At 46.7% G+C, this 10,786-nt stretch overlaps 4 protein-coding genes across 4 annotated transcripts; 1 reads left to right on the top strand and 3 right to left on the bottom strand.

Annotated features, from left to right (window-relative positions):
* Nucleotides 1–1,612: 1,612 nt before the first annotated feature.
* Nucleotides 1,613–3,426, bottom strand: DFJ58DRAFT_190616 (uncharacterized protein). Its single transcript, XM_041379135.1, has 15 exons — nucleotides 3,326–3,426; nucleotides 3,251–3,260; nucleotides 3,182–3,201; nucleotides 3,100–3,133; nucleotides 2,943–3,039; nucleotides 2,857–2,885; nucleotides 2,771–2,801; nucleotides 2,677–2,709; nucleotides 2,549–2,625; nucleotides 2,441–2,495; nucleotides 2,286–2,375; nucleotides 2,122–2,232; nucleotides 2,009–2,049; nucleotides 1,928–1,953; nucleotides 1,613–1,863 (listed from the first exon to the last, which is right to left on the bottom strand). The coding sequence occupies exons 2-15, from the start codon at nucleotides 3,257–3,259 to the stop codon at nucleotides 1,746–1,748; spliced, it is 771 nt and encodes a 256-aa protein (XP_041236822.1). The 5' UTR covers nucleotide 3,260; nucleotides 3,326–3,426; the 3' UTR covers nucleotides 1,613–1,745.
* Nucleotides 3,427–3,916: 490 nt separating this feature from the next.
* On the bottom strand, nucleotides 3,917–5,515 carry DFJ58DRAFT_190596 (uncharacterized protein). Its single transcript, XM_041379134.1, has 12 exons — nucleotides 5,380–5,515; nucleotides 5,300–5,328; nucleotides 5,214–5,244; nucleotides 5,119–5,151; nucleotides 4,990–5,066; nucleotides 4,886–4,940; nucleotides 4,729–4,827; nucleotides 4,551–4,661; nucleotides 4,447–4,487; nucleotides 4,365–4,390; nucleotides 4,044–4,297; nucleotides 3,917–3,992 (listed from the first exon to the last, which is right to left on the bottom strand). Coding segments are annotated over exons 1-11 (642 nt in total). The 5' UTR covers nucleotides 5,381–5,515; the 3' UTR covers nucleotides 3,917–3,992; nucleotides 4,044–4,158.
* Nucleotides 5,516–6,043: 528 nt separating this feature from the next.
* Nucleotides 6,044–7,788, bottom strand: DFJ58DRAFT_819584 (uncharacterized protein). Its single transcript, XM_041391915.1, has 4 exons — nucleotides 7,367–7,788; nucleotides 7,038–7,316; nucleotides 6,575–6,987; nucleotides 6,044–6,526 (listed from the first exon to the last, which is right to left on the bottom strand). The coding sequence occupies exons 1-4, from the start codon at nucleotides 7,726–7,728 to the stop codon at nucleotides 6,408–6,410; spliced, it is 1,173 nt and encodes a 390-aa protein (XP_041236820.1). The 5' UTR covers nucleotides 7,729–7,788; the 3' UTR covers nucleotides 6,044–6,407.
* Nucleotides 7,789–8,208: 420 nt separating this feature from the next.
* DFJ58DRAFT_847157 (uncharacterized protein) lies at nucleotides 8,209–9,625 on the top strand (the record flags this gene model as incomplete). Its single annotated transcript, XM_041393416.1, has 7 exons — nucleotides 8,209–8,225; nucleotides 8,430–8,458; nucleotides 8,776–8,916; nucleotides 8,964–9,061; nucleotides 9,082–9,136; nucleotides 9,426–9,533; nucleotides 9,597–9,625. The coding sequence occupies 7 exons, from the start codon at nucleotides 8,209–8,211 to the stop codon at nucleotides 9,623–9,625; spliced, it is 477 nt and encodes a 158-aa protein (XP_041236819.1).
* Between the last annotated feature and the right edge of the window lie 1,161 nt (nucleotides 9,626–10,786).

Here is a 10,786-nt window from a genome sequence, read left to right as displayed (position 1 = left end):
TTAACGTTACACAGATCAACCTGAAGTTCATCCAGGTGCACCTCCTGCCCACAACAGAAACTGTATCAATGTTTTTAAGCGCACGGATCCAGATCTGACGAAGTTCTGCTCAGCTAACCTCGTACAGTTCAAACAACACTCCATAAACATTTGAACCACACCGAACGTTACGTCGGACTGCCCGCGGATGAAATGTCAGACAGAGGAATAAACACAATGACGCTAGAGCCATGTGCATGTCTGTCTGTATGCCATAGGTGGAGGTGCATGCGCGTGGCGAGGATTGCGAGGACGATGAATTGGAAACTGTACATAGTAGTATGCGTTTTGGGGTGCCGTTAGTAAGTCTGCGCATGGCAGGATAAAAATACGCACTCTTGGAATATCAAACCCCTACGTCAAAGACTCTGACGTCAAAAGCGCTAAAGGCATTAGGTATGCATGTCTTTCATACCACGTATGTCTGGTTGTGATTTGATTATTATCTCGGCCTCCGTTGATGGGATATATTGCCAAAGGTAGCGCCCTCTGTGGAAAACAGCATATCCGCGATGCCAGGACAGCCTTTGACCTCGCATTCACGTTCGCAAACGGAGACTCGAAGACTACTCTTCTCTTCTTGATCAAGGAAGGTTATATTTGTTTTGCATCCACCACACTTCATTAAGTGTTTCAGGCTATCGCATTGTTCAATGCAAATGAACGAACACGAAGAGGCAATGATGCATGTCAAAGAGCCAGCTGCCGGTCCCAGTGTAGATCCCGTTGCCTGTCTTGTCGTAGAGGTGACCATCATCCACTCAATCATGCACTGGTTCGTGCGTTAATTGGTTTGTGCGTGCTTCCCACACCAGGCGTATCTGCAAGTCCAACTGGGAACCATTGCCTTGGATGGCAAGTTCACGACGAAGTTGTTGAAAAGTTTTCGCTGCCGCTGTAAAGGGCTAGCACTGATTTATTTGCAAAATTGCCAATCCATACAAGACGCAAAACAGTTTTTGTAAACGTCACGTGGTGTGACCGATGTGTGACTTGCCTACTCAGCACCAACAAGCCAGTCGCAATACCAATATTACTATGCCGCGAAAACATTCACATTATGTACGTATAGACATTATAAAACGAGGTAAATACTAAGTCAAGTGATAGAAAACTGGTACGTTGTTTGGCACAACCGAAATTCCTGCCTAGCCCCATGTTTTTACAGTTCTTCGGGTGGGACCTCAAGTCGTTGCGGCAATCCGCCAACATGCAATTGTGCATTGCACTCCTTCGGGCAGGTAAAGCAGGTAAATATGGAGAAGACCTAGAATTGTACCTATCCATGATGGAGGCAAGCGATGAAGCTACGAAGGCTAACACACGTGCTTGGTTTGCTGGTTAGTCTCCAGTAAAATGATTGTCACCCATGCTACAGTCCTCACCCGCCTGTCACTTAGCTTTCCAGTAGAATGAAGGGCAGTATACTCTGGCAACCTCCCCGCGAGTTGCATATACATCTTGACACACGGACATCTTTTGTACGACTATCCCGACATCGCCTGTATTTTCTTTTGTATTCATATCGTGTAGTGGTTCGTGCCATGACAGCATATCAAAGATTCTACCATTTTTGCACCCCCCAAACGGCAATGTTCGTTAGACGCTTGCCCTTCACCATCGATTCATTAAAGTCCGACGTCTGAAGATCTCCGATTGAGGGTCACTACATCCCGTGTTAATCTTCTATACGTACTGCCCGCAGATCATATGTCGGACAGAGAAATACAAACGAGGGTGTCCATGTTGTGTGCTTGCTGGTCGATCTGCCAGAGATGCCGGTGCATGCGCAAGGCAAGGATCGCGAGGATGATAAACTGAAAACTGTATGTTGCCAAGTGTGTGGTGTCATTAGTAGGAATGCACAGACGAATTTTGGGATGCGTACTCTTGAAACGTGGCGTGGTACTGGTACTGGTGTGCTGAATATCAATGTCTTGGCCATACAGGGCATGAGTGAATCACGCACATGGAGATAATAGGACGCTAGGACGTTTACCGCCGATAAAACTTCAAAACCAGAATCATCGTTGATGAGCATGGAAAATGAGTGACGATATATATGTACATGTCATGACTCACACAGACCGCATGTATAGTATAAAATGTTATTCTTCACCAGGACGGCGTACAGACGGCCGCTGGCCATCCGCCAGCTCTGTATGGCATGTATGAGTGTGAGAGACATGAGACCTAGAGAAAAGTTGGTCAGGCATCTGTGCGTATCTATGTTCCAATCGACAAACCTAGTTGAAATATGAAAAAGAGAAGAAACGGTATGAAGAGGTTGTCGCTGGTACAACAACCTGTGATGCCTGGGATTGCGCTGGTGGCATCTGTGAAAGTGGAGAGAGAATGTGAATGGTGGGCGGGGCGCCGATTAAGAAGCATGAGCCCGTACAAGATGCGGTGACAATAGAGGCTAAGCCAGTGCCGGCGCATGCTATGACGACAACCTGACTTATGCATCTACAATGGCCTCGAGGTGCGGAGAGAGCATTGAACTCACAGGGAAAAAAGTCAGCATGACAATGAGCACGAATCGATTGTCTTTCCAGAGTGCATATGTTCGGAGCATGAAGAAGCCTGGATGAATTGGATCAGAAGCGTGGGTATGTTGAGGGGGAGGAGAAATACATTCGGAGCAACTGCCTGATATCTGGCTGATAACTGTGGGAGGAAAGGGGTCCCTCAGCAAAGATGTGCACACATGTCTGTACCGTGCACGCACTTGAGCAAATATTAATCAAGATCTTGCATTTCTGACAATGTCACATGGCGATCAGTCGGTTTGAAGTCTACCGCGAGTTCACATACGTCAGGGTTCTCGTTTGGGATGAAGTTCGCTGAAGTATGGCAAGTCAATTCATCATCGGAACAATCTATGCTGGAGCCGAACGTACTATATAAATGCCCGATTATAATGAGAAAAGGCACAAATCGGGTAACGATATAAAGACCTTTTACCTTGGTCCAGCGCGATTGAAGCAGGAATGTCCACTTTGAACATCACATGATGGTCAATTTATATGAAAAATGAGACTTGTGATAAAACTTTACCTTCTTCTTGAAGTGAACAAGAGCAATCATAGGCCTGTAAGTAAGTTTAACAGCGGACGGCAAGACATCAAGACAAGCCCACCCAAAGTGTAGCCATCGACGCTGAACTGCGTCAGGACAAGCAAGAACATCGATCCGGACAAGTACGCACTGTATACATACTGGTGACATGTGGGTCATCCATCTATCACTATCCCTTCGAAGTATCGAAAAGAAAGAGACGCACTGTGTAAGTCTGCAGACTCATTGCCACTGCAATATCGTCAGACGTGTACCGTTTCGCTTCCATTCTGTCGAGAGGCAGAAAATGGGTCTTGCGGGCAAGGGATACACATATGCACCTGCTTATGTATCTCCAGCTGGACTGGCGGCATCAGTATACCGGTGAGCCACCAATATTCCCATATTTTGCAAGTTCCTGTACATGACGTTATAAAGCAATATAAAGCAATAAATGAGTCTGAACCGAGCGTGAATTGGAGTGATTACATGACTTTAGATTCACTTTGAGCGGCATGAGATGCGACGTTGAAACAGTGGGCGATGTTATACAATCAATATATATCAGTCGTTTGAGTCGGTTTGCACTATCTGGACCTCTCCTTTAAAGTTTACTCAGTATCAGTCAGATTGGGCTAATCCAATCGGAATTTGCACTCACCCCGCCGAAGGTGACTCTACATATGTAAAGATTAGCAAGTTTCGAAGTCAAGCGATTCAATAAATGATACCGACGTTTCAGAATCATAACCTGTGCGTTGCGGTCAACTGTAAGATATTCATCGCCCTCTCGATCGCTCGAGTTTGGTACGCATCAAATTCTGACTCCAGCACACCCAAAATCCTGATATTGATATATTCATCTACCACTGCTAGCAGTTGAAGCTCGATATCTATCAATGTTACACAGATCAACTTGAAGTCCATCCAGATGCACCTCCTACCCACAACAGAAACGGCATTGTTTTTAAGCGCACGGGTCCAGATCTGACGAAGTTCGGCTCGGCTAAGCTCGTACAGTTCAAACAGCACTCCATAAACGTTTGAACGACGCAAACGTCACGTCGGACTGCCCGCGGATGAAATGTCAGACAGAGGAATAAACACGAGGGCACTAGAGCCATGTGCATGCCGGTCTGTATGCCATAGATGGAGGTGCATGCGCGTGGCGAGGATCGCAAGGACGATGAATTGGAAACTGTACATAGGTATGCGTTTGGGGGTGCCGTTAGTAAGGCTGCGCATGGCAGAATAAGAATGCGCACTCTTGGAACATGGCTTGGTATCCGTACTGTGGGTACGGATGATTAAAGACTCGTTGATAGAGAAATTTGAAGGATCACGCACGTGAAAGAGCAGCAACGTGAGGACATTCACCCCCGAAAAAACTTTCGTAACGAGATCCATTATTGGTCAGCACAGGAAGAAAACTTGTGTATGTCCTGACTCACACAGACCGCATGCATAGTAGAATATGTTATGCTTCACCAGTACAGTGTAGATACGGCTGTTGGTCGACCGCCAGCTCTGTATAGCGCGTATAAGCGTAAGGGACATGAGACCTGGAGAGCGTCAGTCGGCGCGCGTCTGCCTAGATGTGGACTCCTTGACTTATTCCGGGCGACGTACCAAATTCAAGTCCAATCAAGAGAAGAAACGGTATGAAGAGCTGGACAACGGCCGAGGTCTGGTAGCAACCTGTGATGCCCGGGATCGCGCTGGTCGTCCCTGTAAAAGTGCAGTGTGAATGGTGGTAGAACAACAAGGCGAAAATAGGAGCGCGTACACGGTGCAGTGGCAGTAGTGCCGAAGGCAAAGCCTATGGACGATACGACGACAGCCTGACAGATGACTTACACAAGTTAGAGGTGCAGTGAGGATGGGACTCACAAGGAAGGTAACGACCGCGGTAACGACTACAATTCTGTTGTTATTCCAGAGCGCACATGTTCTAAGGACAAAAAAGCCTGGACGAATGTGATCAGGATCATGCGGATTTTGCAGGGAAAGGATATATACATTCAGAACAAGAGACTGATATCATGCTGAAACCTGTCGGAGGAACGGGTAGGGCTAAGCAAGGATGTGCATGCGGGTATGCACGATGCACGTACATGAGCAAATATTGTTCAACAACTGGCATTTCTAGTCATACTGTCAGCGTCATGGAGATCGACAAGTATACCGCGTATTCACATACATCGGAGTTCTCCTTTGGAATGAAGTTCACTGAAACACGACATGTCAATTCATAACAATGAATTTAGGAGCTGGACGCACTATATAAATGCCCGGCAAAGAGGATAAAAGGCACGTATCGTGCGATGATATAAAGACCTTTTACCTTGGACCAGCGTGACAGAAGTAGGAACGTCCACTATAAATGGATTATTATCATAAAAATATAAAAATGAAGCTGAACAAGTAAATTACCTCCTGTTGAAGCGAACAAGTATAATCGTAGACCTGAGCAAGGGAGTTTAACAACATACGGAAACGCAATACATTGTGACAATCCCACCCAGAATGTAGCCATCGACGCTGAGCTGCGTTTAGAATATGAAAGAAGCAGTTCGGACAGCGATACGCACTATATAGATACTGGTAACACATGAGTTATCTATTGTGATCAATGACTGTCGGATCGACAAGAGAACGTACCGTGTAGACCTGCAAACTCCTTGCCGCTGCAGCATTGTCAGCTGAGTACTCCATCTGCATCTGGTCGAGAAGCAAAGAATGGGATTCGCGCGCAAAAAACCCACGGCACGCATGTTCTTATCTCTTATAAACGAGCAGGCTCCGGGCGCAGCACGGGCACTATTGTAGGAAGAAGGTCAAGCGCTCAAGTCTCGTCATCGAGAATCAAAGTTCTGCTGCTCGAGTTCTGGAGGGTAAGCGACGTCAGTCTAGATGCAAGGCGTACGTATATTGCGGCGATAAGCCATTGTGCTGTCCAAGCTTTGTATCTCCACGACCTGCTCGTGTTATAAGTGGGTAACTTGAAGCCCACCACGGAAATCGAAGTGAGAATCAGTAAACAGGACCCGAATCATTGATCGATGCCAGCATATTATAATCCAATACTAGTCTGTTTGCACATCGTGATGGTGTGAGTAACGCCGCAGATACTAAAATGAAAAGACGAAATAAAGACAGACTGTGGTAAGGTGAATACGCAGGCTGTGAAATAACGATGGATGGTCATATTGTCCGATATCCAAGACTATGTAATGGCGGAGATAGTGCAACGTCCCAGAAACATAGTAGACAAGAGGCGACGCGCGAATAAATCCAGTAATAAGCCATCATGCTGCAGTGATGGACAGCTCGATAGGGCAAGGGGCCGCATCCACCTGTGTGGACTGAGACTGAGTTGTCGGGAGCCCGGAAATATCCATCGTAAGAATGAGCCTGAAATTTACACCTGTCGTTCTTATGAGCAAACAGAAGCCATCATGACATACACACTGACCTGGCCTTGACCCATTAGCATAAAGCCCAGTATTCTTGCAGGCATTATACCACTCATTCCACGTCGGATCTGAGTCATTTGATGCAACATACGAGAAGTTAAGTGGGACCTGGATTATCGGTAATGACCCGGCGGGGAGGGTGTCTGATCCAAAGTAACCCGTGCCGACTTGTAGATTGGAGGCCGAATCCCACACTTGTGCAGAGATGTGGTTGAAGGTAAGGGGAATAATATTGGAGGTGGTATCAACTTGAATATCTGCGTACGCCGGAAATGAGAAATTGGCTGGGGACCGGGAGAATTCGGTTGGGATTGAAGCATTGTAGCTCCCAGTGGCGGCAACCAGAGGTGTGGAGCTGTTGAATGAGAGACCGGGTACTCGAGGGATCGTGATTGCGAGGATAGTGCCAATGCTATAAAAGCTCTCGATATCTCTATGCCCAGGAAGACGAGCGCGACTTACATAGCGGCCACCCCAAATGCGAAGAAGGCAAGGAACCTTTTGGTGAACCACTTTCCACACAAACCCGTCTCCCCGCGATGCCAAGCTTTCCACTTCTCCTGCCGCTTCTCACTTTGCATCTCTCGTCGACCCGACTTAGTCATGTGTTTCATTTCGGATAGTTGCCATTCCGGACCGAGTGCAGGCACTGTAACTAGCTCTACTGGAGTTTGAGCACTGTCAGCATCACCATCTGTCTTGGCACCAGGCGGAGGCGGAGGTGGGGGAAGCTGATGATAGCTGCGTATCGGTCAGCTTAGTAGGATACGTTAGCTCTTCCATGTGCATACCCTGCTTCTTGGTGTTGCCCAATGCCAAAAGCAGTACTGTATCTTGGGCCGGCGTTGTTAAAGTCTGCATAAACATCCCATGTTTGAGCTTCCGGAGCCTCTTCTTCCTCATCACGTCCGCCTTTTAGCGGTTCTAGGCGCCCGGCGGCAAAAAAAGACGATGCGTTGTACCCTGCGGATTGTCCTCCTGTTAACACATCATGGCTTGTCCGTTGTTGTTGATCAGCATAGAAGGAAGAAGCATCGTCTCGTGGACGACCAGAGGGAGTATAATCGGGAGATTGTGAATGGTTCAGTGCATCGAACGAGCCTCTGCGTCCTCCGTAGAATGAAGATACAGTCGATTTTCTGTCGTAGTCCATGGCAAGAGAAGAAGTAACGAGGGAAACGAAGAAAAGAGTGGCTAGGTGGGAAGTGCCAAACCAAAGGACATGGTGACCGACGCCGCACTTGCCATGTTAGGACGTATGGGGTTAGGGTTAGTTTGAATTAGAACGTGTGACATTAAATCACTGGCATTGCTTTGATCCTCGCAGAGCTTAACTGACAGCGGACACTGTTCCGCTCCAGCCTAGACAGGTTTTTTTAGCTGCATTAATTCTGCAGCTAATTATTTAAAAAGCATGCCATACCGAATTCAAAAGCAACTTTCTCTGATTTCAGCTGAAATTAATGTCATGAACGATTGACTAGCCTGACTCGAGCACTACATAGAGACACCATGACTTGGGATTCCTTTGTTTTTATCGACCATTGATATCGATTTTGTGAGTGTTGTGCTTTCTGCTTGGACGAAATTTTCACTCGATGATACTCTCACTGTCGACTCGACCCAGCCTGCCATGGAATCGTGGCACTTGTGAGATGATGAGTTGTGTCCAAGAATACTCGCCTGCCCTGCTGATCATCATGGGCACCCTACACACACCATGACTGCTCGATAATAGGCACAATCAAAGGAATTTTCTCTGCAGGACACATGTCACTCGATCAACCTGAGCTTTCAATGGCGATTTCCATTTGTACTCCAGTGTACATGTCCTCTTTTACTGCTTTGGTGTAGTCTGTTGGTGCCGGAGTCTACCAGCTGGTGTAAGTTTCCAGCCAATAATTTTCACTTGTGTAGTAAGCCTCTTTACGGTCCTGATGCAATGTAGACATGCAGAAAGCTGTGACATTGTGTCCAGGCTACATGCTGACGGCTCTGGCACATCGCATGCACCTAAAATTACCTGTGCACAGAAAGGGTTTCATCAAATGATGAAGCAAGTTGATTTATATTCCCAAGCCTGGGTTACAGGCAGCGGAGCTTGGAAAACACTACTCAGGTGACTGGTTCCATGATTGTACACAGTTCGTACTTCTATGTCACATAGAGCTAATGAATGCTAATTGACACTTTTGGGCAGATTATATGGTAAACCTCTACAGGGACCTGGGTTTTACTGGTGGGATTGCGATCATTCTTAGTGTGACATATGACTGTTGCCACAGCCGGAACTTTGTTGTGGCCATAATCATGGATTGTGTTGGTCATATTTGGCTGCTAGGTAAGAATATTTTGCCCTTCTCTGGCATGCATTCTCACTCTCTACAGCAATTGGCCTTTCCAGCTGTATGATCTCCCTCTCCCTGAAAGCACAATGGAAGCTTGCCCAGTTTCAGACCATACACCTCACACGAGGAATGCTCTTGGTATGTTATTTATATTCTAGTACTTCATCTGCTTCTACGCTTGCGGAATTGATGCCACGTCATATGTCTATTGCAGTGAGATATTTCTGTCGCACATATGTGCACGGGGCATGGTATTCTCATTGGCCAGGAAATTTTTGTGTTCTTAGAAGTTGACCCCATGGTGCTCGCAAATTGGTTGCGGTACAACATGGTATTCATGTGCCTATCGGCAGTGGAATTTGGCTGACATGCTCTATTTTTTTCCCCTGAGGTGGGGTTCCAATCTATTATAGTCCTAGCGCCTTGGTGATCGAAATGCAGATGTTGAATCCTAAGATATGCTGGATGCAGATTTTTTCTTGTTCCCGCTTGCGTTGTCTAGGGGGAATGCGCAAAGCGCGTGATAAGGCGAAAGCGCGGGAACAAAGGCGCTATAAATGCGCGAAGCGCGGGAAAGTCGCGCGTCGAAAAGCGGAACTGGGTGAAAGCGGTATGCGAGCGATAGTGAGATGTTAAGACGTGTACTGAGATGCTGATAAGACAACTGATGCAGATATGGCCACTAGAGCTAACTGCTACTAGGGCTTGCGATGATTTATTCAAAACATAATAAAAACTCGGAGATGGTGACTGTCTATGATGATGGTGGTCCGTGGTAATGTGTGTTGTGTTAAGTAAAAAAATGTGTAATGAAAAATGTGTACCAAGTGAAAATAAACATGGTACGATGTTGAAATAAATGATAAATGGAGAAATGCATACCTGGGAACTTGATTGGACATGGGAAAACACAGTGGGAAGTCAGGCGCCCTATAGCGCTTAGGCGCGGGAAAGTTCGCCTAAAGCGCGCGCAAGTCGCGGAAGTGTCGCCTATGTCGCGGAAGTGTCGCCTAAGTCGCGGAAGTGTCGCCTAAGTCGCGCGCGTCGCGCGAACGTCGCGTTTATCGTGCAAGTGTCGTGTTACATGCATGATACTGTAGACTCGACCTATGTTGCAATATGTGCCATTGTGAGGCTACCCAGGATGAGTCTCTACAGCGGTTCATTTGTTTGTCCTGTTGGGGTATATTGTACCCTCCCTATGTAGGAAATAATTTCTGGAAAGTGGACACCTGTATCTCCAGGCACTTCTTTGCGAATGCCTCGATGTGAGGCATTACCTCCGCCGTTCCTGCAAGCCGTTTTACACGCACAAGTCCTACCAACGGGGCCTGAGTGTTGTGGTTGATACTTGGACACTAATTGTCAAAGCAATCGTGCACAACAAGGAAGATGGAAACGGAATAGAATAGAATAAAAAAATTGAGGTTTTGATCGGTGAGGTGTGTGGGTGCATAGACTTGATTCTTTGGATCTTGGTTATCGCTTACTATACACAGTATAGCTACAGCAGTATACGTTCAAACCTTGTCTACGTGAGCACCGCGTGTGCTCTCTTGATGAGACAATCAATTTCAGTACTTCCGTCAATGATTAATGACTAGCTGGGGACTTTTGAATTCCGTGCAGCATGGAAAGAAAGCACTGCCGAGATTGTGCAATGGCTGCACCTGCAGATCGTACTATGTCACTTCTTAATGCCACCTTGGCTCTAACAGACCGTCTGATGCTGTATCATGATCCCGAATCTTCTCAAGTCCATCTTATGATCAATTGATCGATGACCAACAAGATTGGATCAATATCCAGGTCAATCCAAATGACATCTGTCCATGTGCTGTGCAGACCGGTAGGCAATACATA

The sequence above is a fragment of the Suillus subalutaceus genome (assembly GCF_016647625.1).
Source record: "Suillus subalutaceus strain FC151 chromosome Unknown DFJ58scaffold_204, whole genome shotgun sequence".
NCBI lineage: Eukaryota > Fungi > Basidiomycota > Agaricomycetes > Boletales > Suillaceae > Suillus > Suillus subalutaceus.
Note: the sequence above shows the minus strand (reverse complement) of the source record. Positions and strands in the feature narration are given on the sequence as shown.